We start from the raw sequence: 15177 nt of genomic DNA, 5'->3' as shown, positions 1-15177 counted from the left end.
TGAATGGAAACACATTTTTGCCAGATTTGCTTTTGTCGGTGCTGGGAACGGAGTACTGCTGACCACTGTGCCAACGAGACCCTCCCGCCGTCACCCACCCATTAAGACGCTGACGCGTGGGGCCCACTTACAAGCGGTGCCCGGCCCCACCGGTCCCGCGAGTCAGCCAACGGCCCCGACAGCCCCGATCGCGTCGGTCACGCTTGCCCCCACGCCGCCCGCACGTGCGCTCCAACCCCTACACTAGCTGACACATGGGGCCCGCAGTATAGGACCCACATGTCAGTCAGCGAACCAGCCTCGCGCCCGACGTGCCAGGCTGCCAGGTGACGCCGAGCACGACACGCCGCTGCGCGGCCCGTAGGCGAGCGGTCTCACCGGCCCGCCTCTCCACGTGTCTCTACGCTACCCTCCTCAGGAGACGCCTTTCGCCAAACCCGCCTCCACCTTCTCCTCTCGTAGCTGAGGCGCCTTCCCCTGGTGTGGCTGCACAGCGCCCACCGCCCAGCTATAAGGCCGCGCGGCGGGGCCGCGAGCGCGCTGGGCAGTCGAGACATCACCACCTCCCCCGAAAGCTCGCCACTCTCCTACTCCCCCCACCCGTCTATCCATCACGAGCAGCCCAGCGGCTGCAGATATGGCGTCGCCTCCGGCCGACGTGGACCTGGGCAAGCTCAGCTACGAGATCTTCTCCCTGCTCGAGAGCAAGTTCCTCTTCGGCAGCGCGGCCGGCGTCGGCTCCGTGCCGGGCACGCCGGCGCGGGCGGCCGCCGGGGAGGACAGGGGCCGGGTGCGGGTGCTCGCGATTGACGGGTGCGGGCCGGGCCCCGGCGACGCGCTGCTGGCGGCGGTCGCGCTCGCGAGGCTGGAGGCCGCGCTGCGGGAGCGCGCCGGGGACCCCGACGCGCGCGTCGCAGACTTCTTCGACGCCGCGGCGGGGGCGGGCGCCGGGGGCGTGCTGGCGGCGATGCTGTTCCTCAAGGGGGAGGACGGGCGCGCGCGGTACACGGCGGCGGACGCGCTGGCGTTCGTGGCGGCGAGCCTCGGGAGGAGGCAGGGCGGGTGGGGCGGCGAGGGCGCGCGGCGGAGCCGATGGGCGGCCCTGCTGTTCCGCCGCGGCGAGCGGTCCCCGCTGCGCCGGGTGTTCGGGGACGCCACGCTCAGGGACACCGTCGCGCCGCTGCTGGTGCCCTGCTACGACCTCGCCACGGCGGCGCCGTTCCTCTTCTCCCGCGCCGACGCCGTCGAGAGCGACAGCTTCGACTTCCGCCTCCGCGACGTCTGCGCAGCCACCTGCGCCGGCGGGGCCGCCGCAGCCGCCGTCCGGTCGGTGGACGGGCGCACGGCCATCGCCGCGGCATCGGGGGGCGTCGCCGCCATGGGTAACCCCGCCGCGGCGGCCATCACGCACGTGCTCCACAACAAGCAGGAGTTCCCGCTCGCCGTCGGCGTCGACGACCTCCTCGTCGTGTCCATCGGCTCCGGATCCTCCGCCGCCGCCGTGGCTGCAAGCGCCACCCCTTCCGGCGGCTGGCGGACGCCCATCCCCCCGCGCTCGCCGTCGCCCGCCGAGATGGTCCGCCTCACCGCCGAGGGCGTCGCCGACATGGTAAATTCACAACCAAACAACCTCCCTGATTTGTTACTCCACTTGTTACTTGTTAGTAATCCCATCCCTCCATCCTGCATCAGACGGCTCCCGCCCAACATTTTCCTCATTTAACCGTAGTAAAAAAAAGGACTTCAATTTACCGCGCCCTCTCTGCAGGTCGACCAAGCAGTGGCCATGGCGTTCGGGCACACGTGCGGGCGCAACTACGTTCGCATCCAGGTGGGTCAGCGCGAGAGTTACCGAATTACTACTCCATTGTTTCTTTTCTTTTTACTTTTTTACCGACATCCATCCATCCAAGCATGGAGAATTCATCTTCGCAAAGCATTACAAACATTTTGTCGTCGACGTGTCAACTTCACTCCAGGCGGCGTCGCCGGCGTGCTCCGGGAAGAAGGCGCTAAGCTCGCTGGACGCGAAGAAGGCGGTGGCTGTGGCCGACGGCATGCTGACGCAGCGGAATGTGGAGGCGGAGCTTTTCCGCGGGCGGCGCCTGTCGGAGAAGTCGAACCGGGAGAAGCTGGACGCGTTCGCGGCGGAGCTGGTGAAGGAGCACGAGCGGCGGGCGCGCAGCCCGGGCCTGCCCAACGTGGTGATCAAGCAGGTGGCGGCGACGCCGCGGCCGTCGTCGGCCACCACCGCCTCCTCGGCCACCGCCACCGCCCGCACTGCCTCCACCATGCCGTCCCCGGCGTCGCAGGGCTCGTACGGCCACTAGCCGCCGCCGCCCGTTCTAAGTTTTGTACATGCCGTGGACAGAGGAAAGGGGGCTCTTTTTCCTTCGTTTTTTCTTTCTTTCCCGTTCTGTCATTTCTTCCACGCCCGCGAGTCGCTGACACGCGGGCCAGGCCGGCAACGAGCTTGAACTAAGTTATGTGATATGGGGAAGTAACTTATATGCCAATCGAGGAAGGATAAGAGCAAATCACACCTTATTGAGTTTCATGCACCAACCAGTTTCGTAGCTTAACTTAACACCAGTAACGGTGGTCGCTAAAGTTTAGCTTAACTTTAGGTTTGGATGTTTTTCAAAGCTTTTTTCGGCCTTAATCTCCCTCCAAGTAGATTGAAACGGACGTCACTCACCATCATATCTTAGGCTTGATGGTGCATTAGATGGGGTGTTAATGGAGTACGTACTTGCGGAGACCAATTGGTATGTGCAAGCTTTCATATTTACTGGACCTGGCCGTGGGTACTGTCTCTCACCTCTCCTTCCTCCCAACAGCAGCACCTTCGCGTACTGGACCGATGGATTCATGGAGGCTCTTTATTTTGCCTGTGGCTTGCTTTCAAGTGAGGCCCGGGGAAGGGGGAAAGGAAAAGGAGGGAGGGGAAGTGTGAGACTTGAAGGCTGCATAAAGCTGCTGCAAGTAGCTTCGGATACGAGCATGGTGGCGGCAATTGCCTGGAGCTTGGTTTCCTTGTGTGTGCAGACTGCAGAGGACGAGGATGTACGCCTACAAGTGCAAGCCAGCTGCTCATGGTGGTGAAATATCTGCTTGATTTGGTCATGGATTGTGTTGGCCATGATTAGCTTAGGAACTGTTTAGTGGAGCAGTAGAGCATGTACTTGGAGTCTCTGCGAGAACAAAACGGGTCAACTAAATGCCATCTCATGAGTTTTGTTTAAAAAGTTTCTGGAGTTGGCAGGAGTGACTAGCTTCAATTCAAAGGTTCTTGAAGCTGGAGCTCTGGCAGACTTTCAAGTCAAATTTTGGCATGAGAATTGGGTCTGATGAGTGGTTGCCAGAACGGATGGAACATTGCCGAATTTTGGGTGCAAACCAAAAGCGCGTGCAAGGTCAGTTGATGAGCGCTGTTGGTCATTTCCGGGCTGAAGTTTGACCAGCAGATCGAGCTGCAGAGGCGGCAGATAAGCCATGGACGCTGAGCTGAACCCACCAAACTGTGTCCTGTCAGGGGACTCAGGAGGACGAACAGTCTGTGCTTCTCCGGGCATGTCTTCACCCCCAGCGCCTGCAGTTCCCGGCTTCGTGCTCAGCTGTGTGGAGTGGTGCCCGGCTGCAGTCACCCGTACATATGGTACGGAATGTTTCTTAAGGTTTTTCGTTTGTTTTTTTTCGGAAAACTTGTTTGAAGAATATCTTATTTGCTGAACTTGTCATGAAAAGTTTATGCGACGAGGTTTGTTGTATGAAAAGAAAAGGAAAGTTTCGCTCGAAATTATAGGTGTTCTTTTCTGTGTATCTAAATATAGCATATCTACGCGTATATTAAAATTTAAATGCATTATATATCTAGAAAACACAAGACAGTATATAATAAATTTGCGGCACAAAATTACAGACGGAACAGAGGGGGTGGAGGAAAAGAGAATACGGTGTCTGTTTCACTGCTCCTGGATCTAAGAGCGCTCGTAGACTAACCTGGTGAGAGGGGCTCCATGGATCTCGCAGTGATCGCGATCCACACGTACGCATTTGTTTTTACCCCCTGCCGCTGCCGCAGCTGGGTGAATAGCCTCGCTCCGCGGAGTACGAAGCACAAGCAGCACCTGGCCAAGTCAACGGGCGCGGCGACTTGGTCAGAGAATCGAAGGGGAAGGGAGGTTAATTAAAAGTCGCCGCCGGAGATGCTACGGCGTCTACTAGTGCAGTACTTGACCCGCGTTTTCACCGTCCCCGAGCACGCAGCTGTCGATCGAGAGGCGGGTTTAAATTTTAATTTTACCGGGGGCGCGGGGTGTCTTAATTGCCTCTGATCTGCTCGGCGTGGGAATTTGGGAGTTAACAATACCCAAGCAAGGGAGTAATTACCGTTCCGAAGCTTTGCTCCAGCCGAGCCAGATCACCTGGCACCTGCTGGCAAGCTGCGGCCCGTGGAGACCTGCGACGCGGCACGTGACCGATGATGCATCCCCGGCCCTCTCTGCGCGTGCCATCAATGAACGAAGCTGCCGGCTCCACCCAGCTCCGATCCCACGGGCGGGGGAGCCTGCTGCCATGCCTCGTGTTAACGCCCGTGCACACCCGGCCCATCGCTGCATGCAGGGTACGCACATTCATATCCAGTCCATCCGCGTACGGTCTCCGATCCTTCCCGTGACCTCGCCATTGCCAAGCGCAGGCCAGCAACGTTTGCTACGCCAAAGTTCATCCTATATGTCTGTGAATAGGCAGATGGATAATCGTCGGGTACCCCTCCTACCGGCTAGCTTAATTAGCTGCTGGTGTCGATCAGATCGTACGTACGTGTACCGCCGGGCCCAGCAGGTGGCCGGCCGCCGGTGATCACGCTGTGTCGCGTTGCGATCGACGTACCAGCGGCAGCAGCAGCAGCGAGCGAGCTACAGGCCGGAGGTCGCTACCTACTGCGGCGTGCGAACGACGACAGCCATCCATCCCTACACCGGCGGAGCTACGGCCACGCGATACTGGGCTCCGGCTCCCCTTGCCACGCGAAAACTCAAGGGTACTGCTGCGAAGCTGCCAGTGAATCGGTGATGCCCGTAGTCATCCTCACAGCTAACTCCACATCATAGCAAAATGGCCCCCCTTGAGTTTCCCTCACGCTCCGCCGCCGCCGCTTGATCCCTTAGCTTCCACGGCGTACAGCACAGCAGCTAGCACGCAGCGCCGCTATGCCGTCGGCCATTGTACCGCGCTTCATCGAATCAATCGGCCGGGTCTGGACCAGCAGCTAGCTAGTAGTATAGCCGGCCACCACGTACGACGACGACGACGCAGGGAGATGCATGCATGCCGATTGATAAATACTACATGCATGTGAGCAAGATACCCATCACCCACCTACTACTAGCTACCACTGCTACTATACACCACCAGTGCACGTGGCTACTAGCTAGCTAGAGTGTACGTACATGTAGGATCGGCTCGGAGTATTTGTGATCGACCGATCTGTTGTTGTTGCGCACCATGGCGTACCAGCTAGCTAGCTATGCCGTCTTACTACCTCTGCGTACGTCCTCCTTTCGACCAGCAGCTTGTCCCTTGCTTGATCGAGTATGATGTTCCTTTTCGGTACACGCTGTGCCGACAGTAACGCATGTAATGGGCTTTATTATTTTGCCGTCACGGCCGGATTCGAGTGGAGCCGTCTTGCATTGTGTTCTAGCTAGACCCCTGAAGCTCATCCAAGACTGTGATATGTTAGGGAAGAAACAGGTTGGTCTCAAGTCCCTGAGGGAAAAAAAGAGAGGACGTATCTAGAAAATAATAATAATTATATCCAGGATGACACTACTCTTTCCATCCTGAAATATAAGTTATTGAATATAAGATATTCTAGAACTTTTGGATAAGTATTAAATGAAATCATTTAATTTTTCTTATTCTTAGCTCTTAGTTGCATACTCGCCTTTTCTATTCCTTCGTCCTCCCCTGCTTAATCTTAGGGATAACTTTAATTATAGCTGGAGCTCTCGGAAGGTACATGTGCCTTTTATTCTCTCTCTTAATATATCTTAGAAGCAACTTGATTTCATGAAAAATCTATAAATCATATGAATCTTGTGTTCCCCTATCTTAAAAAAAAAACAGATTAGAAGCTGCATGTATGTATCGTCGCTGTAGTAAAGCCTGACTAGATAAAGGTAAAAGAAGCAAGAATTTATAACAGGAGATCGAGGAGAGTACCAAGCTACTTTAGGCTCCTAGCTTCACGTTTGAGTGAGATCCCGCCATGCCAAGCGCACAAGCATGCACAGAAGCTTCTACTGCAGTTCAAATCTCAACAATTTTAATTCACCACTCAACAAAGAGAAAGGAAGAAAAGGTTAGCTGCACTTGCTTGTTCGACGGTGAAAGGGACAAAAAGAGAAAATCAAATAAAGTTGCAAGCTGATGAGTGAGGGGAAAAGGGAGAAATCAAAAGGGGAAACTAAAGTTCAAAATGCGAAGAAAACACACAGGGGAGAACAGAGAGATCCGCGAGTTCGGTCATGGCGGTCGATCACTCATTCACTCTTCAGTGGAGGTGCCACGTGGCACGCGTCGCTGCAATCCAAGGAGCTAGTAGTAGGCAAGTAGCCAGCAGCACGCAGGTAGCAGGTGTACTACTGTACTACACTGTAGTGCCGCTGCTCCGTCCGGGTCCCGGCCGGGCCGGTCTCCACCAGCAGCTACGTACGTACTCCGTACAGCCAACAGCAGGGACGCCGACGACCGAACGGCCGCACGTCTGATCGTGAACTGACGTACGGATGTGTACCGATCACTTGGTAGTAGCACGCCCTGGAAACGTCAGAACAGAGACCAATGATCGCAGGAGCGAGCTCCTTCTACCCGGAAGCTAGCAATGGAGCCATGGGCGATTCAAAACGCTCGAGGAATTCCTGGCTCTCTGGCCCGGCCTGCTGAGCTGGGCGACAAAGTGAAGCCACGATGGTAAGGGGCAGTTGGTTACACTTGTCCCCATGAAAGGGAGAAAGTGTAAAGAAAGCTTCTCGAGCTGCTGATGGTGATGATGACCATCATGCATGCATGCATCAAAAGGAAAATTAACAAAAAGTGTTAAAATAATGGTGGCAGCTAATGATGTCCTCCAATTCAGTCCTTGACACGACCTTGTTCCCTTTGATGATTGTTGATTACTGTACTGCCCTACTATATATAGCTGCAAAGTGACCAAAAGCTGGAGCATCTGCTGCTAACTGGAAAACGTAACTATCCTTACAATCTGCTGATGAAGCCATCCATGGTTCTTCTTTTTACCTACCAGCCTACCCCTACTTTTGGTTCTTCTCTCCCATCCGTGCATGTGGTTCTTCTCTCTTCTCTATGGAGTTTTTCTCTCGACACGAGCGGTTCTGAACTTCTGGTGGTTTTCGAATTCAGTGGTCCATCACAACGAGCTTTTGGCGATGCGATGCGACAAACTTTCCCTGAAATTCAGTGAGCTAACCATTGGTCCAGGCACCCTGCATGTATGCTCTGTTTGAATAGATCGGTGGCTCGAAAAGTTGCAGGCCGATCGAGCAAATCTGGCCGCGGTCTGACGCTAGATCACCCTTGAACCTTGATTGGTACGGCAGGAGCAACCTCCAGCTCCAGCTGCATGCTTGCATGGACAGATCGCATCACCGGAGATGGCGACGGTGGTGGTGATCAGCGGCACCAGTACAAGCAGTGTCATGAATGAAGCCTGATTGTCTGAACGACTGAATTATTGGCGCCTTTCTGATCACGCACGCGGCGTCCACAATCGTCCCTCGCCCGGCCGGCAAAAGGGCGCCCGCCGGGGTTTGAAGTTTTCAACCGTCTTCAAGCCGGGTCAACGGCGAGCGGGCGCCATCCGACGTGGCTGACCATGCAATCATGCGTCACAACTTTACAAGATCGTTCAGTTGATCAGTCGACCTGGACGGATGAATTTCAGTGCAATTTGAAGAAGTTGCAACTGAATTCCATGACTGCTCGATCCTTTTAGACAAAGCATTGCCCCTTGATCCTGTATTCCTGTCTACTAGCTAGTAGTAGTGGTATAGGCCCTGCTTTTCAGGTCAAAAGTCGCTTCTCCAGACGGCAAGAATTCGAAACCGGAGACACGGATCCAACTCCTGACATGGAAATGGAGCTCTGCTTCAGTTCAGTTCAGAGTACTCCATGTCTGAATTCGGAGCGCTGCTGACCGCTCGCAGCAGCAGAAGTAGGTGGTGGTAAAGGACAAGCCGGCAAGGAAAGGCGAGCAAGCCAGCGCGGCGGTCGAGCAAGATCCTCTTCCTTGGCCGCTCCTTTGGAACCATCCGCGACCAAAGCGAGGCGTCTGGATTGGGGCCTGCCTGGCTTTTGCTCCTTGTCGTTTGAATTAAAGCTCGTTCATGCAGGCAGGAAGCAGGGACCTGCTGTTGGCGCCAATGATTGGCTGGATTGGACATTTCAGAGGGGGAAATGTGGGGTAAAGTCCAAAGCAGGGCTTGGCCTTTTTCTCCGCTACTCTGTTGTCGTCTCGAGAATGGAGATGAGATGAGTGCTCCTACGGAAGTACAGATGACACGATACAAGTTGGGAAATGGTAAAAGTCCGACCTTTATGCAGCACGAGTTTCTTTCCTCGAAAATTTTGCTCCTACGTGCCTGTCTGTTAGAATTCAGTTCACCTGTTCAGGCTGTTTTCGAAGTCGTCTTAGCCTAAAACAACCCTTCTCTAAAGATGTCGACGTTGAGGTATTCATATGCGGCTACAACATAGAATTCTTCTTCTGGAGCACTCGCTACACGTTTCTTAGTTGGATCTGAGGACTGAGGCCAATGATGAGAAACCGACGGGTTAGAGGAAAATGCAGTGAAGTTCATGGTGGCCAGCATGTGCACTCTGACGCAGAAATGGAATATGCAGAGTCGTGTACTCCATCCGTTTCCAAGTTATTATAGTTTTATACCAAGTCAAACATATCTAATTTTGAACATATTTATCGCAATAAGCTCCAGCACTTACAACACTCAACCTGTTCCATAAATTCACCATGAAACATGTTTTCATGGTGCATTTTTTCTCTATAAATGGACCTATTATTCTAGTCAAAATTAGAGTGTTTGACTTAGGACAAAGCCAAAAATAAAGTACAATTTGGAATGGAGAGATTAGTGTTCAAATGCACCATAGGAAGAATGACTGAATTACCGCGCAAGCTTGTCGCTGTGATGGGATTTTCCAGTTTTTCTTTTTCTACAGCAAGTTGAGATGTTTAGTTGAAGACTTCTTATTTTGGAGGAACGCAACACGATTACTCGGAAACATGAAGTACTTCCATGAACCGGGCCACAGAATCACGTGTTTCTTATCTCAGAAGGACATTTCAAAATACAAACACACACTCAGCTCTAGGTCGGCAAAACTTAGTAGAGGCCCATTTCGCGCACCCTCTGCCAACCGGCCCAAGCAAACATCGAAGCCCATCCCCACGACCAACCGCCGTACTAACTTTTCCTCCAAGCAATACCTGTCTCAGTGTCTCCGCATCCATAGCTACCCTTAACCAACTGACACCATGGTCCTACCCGTTCCGTCCCCACATGTCATCCTCCACTCTTAGCATGGCCCACCCATCCCTTCCCAACAGCAGTAGGCCCTCCGCTCGCTACGTTTCACACGCACGGTGACTCTAGCGAACTTTATACCACTACTGACGTGTGGGCCACCCAATCCAGGATGGTACAAGGCCCCACTAGTAAGTGGCTCAAGCAACGGGTCTAGTTCCCCGCACCTGCGCTGCACGTGAGCGCAGAAATATCTCTGTGCCCCGCGCCTTTTAACCCATTCCCCCTTCTCGTCTTCTCGCTTCGTCCGCTCCTCCCCTCCCCGTCCCCTCCCCTGCTCCAAAACCCTAAACCCTAGCCGCCGCCGCCGCCGTCGCGGCAGCAGAAGCAAGCGCAGCAGCCATGTACGCCGCCCTCCGCCGCGCGGCGCCACTCCGGCGGCGCGCCGTGTCCGCGCTCGCGGCCGCGCTGCTCCAGCAGCAGCCGGCGGCGATGGGGGCGGTGGTCCCGCGGCTGCCGGCGCCCGCCGCGGCCACGGCGGCGTGGTTCCACTCGTCCCCGGCGTGGCTGGGGTTCCGGGAGACCGGGCCCGCGGGCGCGGCGGCGCGGGCGGAGTTTGCGGCGGCCGAGGAGGGGTCGTTCTACGAGGAGGAGAAGAGGGCGGCGGGAGCCGGTGGCGCCGCCGCGGAGGGGCTGGAGATTGCCAAGCTTGGGATCTCGTCCAAGATCGTCGATAGGCTCGCCAAGAAGGGCATCACCAAGCTGTTCCCCATCCAGGTAACGAGGAGCGGTGGATCTTTACCATTCTTTTGGTCGAAGAGGAATCATATGCCAGTAGAATCATCTATTTGGTGCGAAAATTCGATTTTTTTAATTTCACGCTATTGGTTTGATTGGATAGAAGCAACCGTGTACCAACCTCCTTCTCTTGTTCTCTGCAGACACAATCCATACAGATGACATCGATTTTAATTAACGACCACCAATGGGAAAACCGTTCAATTATAACAAATACTTCCGTTTCTGCTTTAGTTGCTTATTTATTATGTTTACATTGATATGAATTTGGCTGCTTTTGTAATGCGGCAGATTTACCTTGGCATGGTGATCGGATGAAACGTAATAATTACTAGTGTTCGTTAGTGGTTAGGTGATAATTTACCAAAGATAAATTAATTGCTTGCAAGTTCATGGATCTCATACATGAGGCAAAGCTGTCTGCTATAAATGAGTATTGAATTGATATTGAACCTTGTCTTCTATTTTGCAACCTGTTTAGAGAGCTGTTCTTGAGCCAGCAATGCAAGGAAAGGACATGGTTGGTCGTGCCAAAACTGGGACTGGTAAAACTTTGGCGTTTGGAATCCCCATAATGGATGCAATTATCCGCCACAATGACAAGTACAAGTAAGCTTGGTTCCTCTAACAATATATACAGTTACTTTTTTTTTCCAATTTCTTCTTTTGGCCCCCCACTAATCCTGTATTTATTCTTTGTTGAGTATAGGCCTGGAAAGTTTCCGTTGGCTATTGTTTTGGCACCAACAAGAGAACTTGCAAAACAAGTTGAGAGGGAGTTCATCGATTCTTCCCCCCTGGAAACTCTCTGTGTTTATGGAGGAACTCCAATTAGCCAGCAAATAAGGCAGCTTAATTATGGTGTTGATGTCGTCATTGGGACACCTGGACGGGTCATTGATCTTCTAAAAAGAGGCGCTCTGAGTTTGGCAGAGATTCGGTTTGTTGTTCTTGATGAAGCAGACCAGATGCTGTCTGTGGGTTTTGATCAAGATGTTGAGACAATTTTGCAGCAAGTGCCTCAGCAGCGTCAAACATTGATGTTCTCAGCAACAATGCCAACCTGGATACGGAAGCTCACACAAAAGTACCTCAACAATCCTGTTACAGTTGACCTAGTGAGTTCAACTTCTAGCGATACTTTTATTTTACATGCATTTTTTGCTATAGACTTTGTGACTTCAATTCACTGAGTAAACATGTAACTGTATCTGGTGTTGATTATAATGCATATTTCCTCTGCGCGTTCTGGTTCTTTGAAATGGGAACTAAATTAGCCAGAATGACTATGTTTTGATTGATGAATTCCTTTGTTCTCAAGTGGCACAGCACATCTGTTCTAAAGTTAGTCGTTCAGTAATGCTTACATTTTTAGCCTTTTAAAATCTTTGTCCATTACTATTGACTAGTGTCCAGTAGTTTTTGGATTTTGTTGTAAAAAGTTAAATCAATAGATGACCTAATGGAGGCCACTTTAGTTTTACTGTTAGCTTATAACATTTGCTAAGAAATCATAATGGGTTAAAGATCTAAACAGGGAACTGGTTGAATGTCTTTAAAATTAAGCCAGATGGATCAGAGGTAAGGGGAACAGATCTGGAAAATTGGCCTACTTATGTCTGTAGCTACTGTAGCAAACGCCTACAAGCCTATTACTTAATTTGTATAGTAAAATAATGTTCCTTGTTTACCTGACAACAACCAATGTTTGGGAAAGTATCACAATGCATTGGTCTTAGAATGATATTTCCTGCAATTCATTGTACTTGTCCTAAAATGTGATAACTGTTGGCAATCTGGTTCGCTAATTGTAATGGAAAAAGTTCAAAAGAAAAAAAATATAGGTTGATTGCTCCATATGGTTTCCTATGTGCGAGCTATTCCATTATAAGAAGATTGTTCTAGCGGCCTCCATATCGCAAGTTTTGAGGGGCTATATGCCTTTTATTAAGAAATCATTTGCTAATAATGGAATTGATTTGCACTTTTTCTCTTTGTAGGTTGGTGAGGACGATCAAAAGCTGGCTGAAGGAATTAGTCTGTTTTCTATCTCTTCGGAGAACCGCGAAAAACCTGCTGTCCTTGGAGAACTCATTAAGGTGAAAATGGATTGGATTTGTATTTTCTTTGTGCCACTGCAACTTAAATCCTTTCCCAGTGGTATTAAGTTACTTCTAATTCTAATTGCTGGAATTCATTGGTAAATTATTAATTCATGCAGGAACATGCTAAAGGTGGTAAGTGCATTGTGTTCACGCAAACAAAAAGGGACGCTGATAGATTGTCATACAGCATGAGTCGAAGTTTCCAGTGTGAAGCTCTTCATGGGGACATCTCACAAGCCCAAAGAGAGAGAACACTAGCAGGCTTTCGTGATGGACGATTTAATATTTTGATTGCCACTGATGTTGCTGCCCGTGGTTTGGATATACCAAATGTTGATTTGGTTCGTGCTTAACCCCTTCTTGAGTTCTTTCCTTCTCTACTGACTAACGTTTGACATACATTGACCGGTTCTCCTTCAGGTGATACATTTTGAACTCCCCAACTCGTCAGAGATATTTGTCCACAGATCTGGCCGAACTGGCCGTGCTGGAAAGAAGGGTACTGCAATTGTGATGTACAACTATCGACAAAGTAGGGAAGTCCAGGGTATTGAACGTGATGTTGGATCCAAGTTTAAAGAGGTGAGTACTTTTGGTTGGCATTGTGCGATGCTGTTCTGTATGCTTTTTTTTCCGACTCCGTCATGCTCATGTGGTTTTCCATTGGCTCGCAGCTTCCAAAAATTAATGTCGAGGGATCTGAGTTGCTTGGTGGTGACTTCGATTCCTTTGGGGGCGGTGGTGGAGGGTATGGTGGTTCAAACTTTGGGCGCTCACGGGGCTTCGGTGGACGTGGTGGTGGTTTTGGCAGCTCACCAGGAAGGGGTGGTGGGTTTGGCCGATCAGGAGGTGGTGGTGGTGGTGGATTCGGTGGCTCAGGATTTGGCCGTTCAGGTGGCAGCGGAGGTTTCGGTGACTCCGGATTTGGTCGCTCAGGTGACTCTGGATTTGGTCGCTCAAGCGGTGGATTCGGTGACTCTGGATTTGGTCGCTCAAGCGGTGGCAGTGGTTCCGGATTTGGTCGTTCCGGTGGATTTGGGGATTCTGGCTCAGGTCGGTTCGGTGGCGGTTTTGGTAGTTCTGGCTCAAGTGGTTTTGGTGGCTTTGGTGACAGGAACTCTGGTGGATTCGGCAACTCATCTTAGTCTCAGGATAAACTTGGGCAAAAGGTAATAACAGCTACTCTTAATATGGATGGATATCCTGCCTCAGATTCATCTAGATGGTTAGTATGGATATGGTTTCAAGGATCATTAGTAGAGAATGGCCACTCCTGATCTGTTGTTGGGTCCCTCCGAATGGTGACAAAGGCTGGTGTCACAGTGCCGCGGCGGAATACATGCGCTTATCCTTGTGTCTGGGGAGGGATTTAGGAAAATAATTACGAGCGTTATTTTCATTACTGTTCTGTTCTTATTTTGCTTTTGATCCCGCAAGTTGTAGCTCTAGATCATACCTGTAAAATATGCAGAGGGTCTTCTGCGGATGTTCTTATATCGTTTTTGGTAGTGGCTCTGTACTGTATGATGATTTTGGTGCTACCTTGTAGGCCGTTCTGACCTGAAATCACGGTCTCTATAATCATATCATATATTTACCCAACACAAGCTTTTCGCCTTGTTTTCGTTCTCTTTTGGTGATTTCCTTGCTGTGGATGTCGCTGTGCGTCTGTGGCAATTGTGCTTGTTTAGAACTAAATTACAGTAGTAATTGTGAGGCAAAAGTGAAATCTTTATTCATTGATCACTGGTATTTATACATGTATGAAGGGGTGGAGAAGGGGGGAGATGTCTGTTCAGTAATGATCGTGGCCGTTGGTAAAGTAACTGCCACGATCAACGCCTGTGATTTCTCCTATCCTTTTCTTGATGATCAGCTGATCATATATTCTAACACTCCCCTTTGAGTAGTTGTCTATCATGTATAATCTCTTAGGAACCCTGTGAAATAAAGGCTTGCAATAATATATACTGCGTAAAACTTCAGAAAAACCCAGTGGGAAAAATTTGGAGAAAATGAACAGTATATGTTCTCGGTATCTCTATTGAAAACCCGAAGGGAAAAATAAGAGATAGACTTTTACTTGTGTTGACATTGCCTCATTAAAAACCTAATATGAGAAAACATATATAGCAAAACTTATATAGGAAAAGAGTAGAATGTGATGTATAAGTATATTTAAATCAAAGAGATGCTCCCCCTGATGCAAGCAGATCTCTAAGTCGGCGCATACCAATGCCCTTAACACATTTGTTAAATGTAGAATAAGGTAACGACTTAGTGAATAAGTCTGCGAGATTATTACAAGATTTAGCTTGCATGACATTTATCTCGCCACTTTGTTGGAGTTGGTGAGGGTAAAATAGTTTAGGAGAGATATGCTTCGTAGCATCACTCTTAATATAACCTTGTTGCATCTGTGCAACACAAGCTGCATTATCTTCGTAGATAATGGTGGGTAACTCAACGGGTTGAATTCCACAAGATGATTGAATATGATTAATCACCCTTCTTAGCCATACGCATTCACGTGAGGCTTCATATAGTGCAATGATCTCTGAGTGATTTGTGGACGTTGCTACCAGAGTCTGTTTAGAGAACTTCCAGGACATAGCAGTTCCACCATGCAGAAAAACATATCCTGTTTGTGATCTTGCATTATGAGGATCTGAAAGATAACCTGCATCTGTATATCCGACGAG

The 15177-nt window shown here is 50.7% G+C and overlaps 2 protein-coding genes across 2 annotated transcripts; both read left to right on the top strand.

Annotated features, from left to right (window-relative positions):
- The first annotated feature begins 507 nt into the window (after nt 1-507).
- On the top strand, nt 508-3297 carry LOC112888015 (patatin-like protein 3). Its single transcript, XM_025954353.1, has 3 exons — nt 508-1609; nt 1769-1831; nt 1980-3297. The coding sequence occupies exons 1-3, from the start codon at nt 638-640 to the stop codon at nt 2328-2330; spliced, it is 1386 nt and encodes a 461-aa protein (XP_025810138.1). The 5' UTR covers nt 508-637; the 3' UTR covers nt 2331-3297.
- Nucleotides 3298-9890: 6593 nt separating this feature from the next.
- On the top strand, nt 9891-14079 carry LOC112885937 (DEAD-box ATP-dependent RNA helicase 9-like). Its single transcript, XM_025951646.1, has 7 exons — nt 9891-10349; nt 10852-10979; nt 11080-11488; nt 12371-12469; nt 12592-12816; nt 12896-13057; nt 13150-14079. Exons 1-7 carry the CDS (start codon nt 9975-9977, stop codon nt 13618-13620), a joined length of 1869 nt encoding a protein of 622 aa, XP_025807431.1. The 5' UTR covers nt 9891-9974; the 3' UTR covers nt 13621-14079.
- Nucleotides 14080-15177: the final 1098 nt, after the last annotated feature.

This window comes from Panicum hallii, chromosome 3, assembly GCF_002211085.1.
Source record: "Panicum hallii strain FIL2 chromosome 3, PHallii_v3.1, whole genome shotgun sequence".
NCBI classification, from domain to species: domain Eukaryota; kingdom Viridiplantae; phylum Streptophyta; class Magnoliopsida; order Poales; family Poaceae; genus Panicum; species Panicum hallii.
This window is presented reverse-complemented; position numbering and strand designations above follow the sequence as displayed.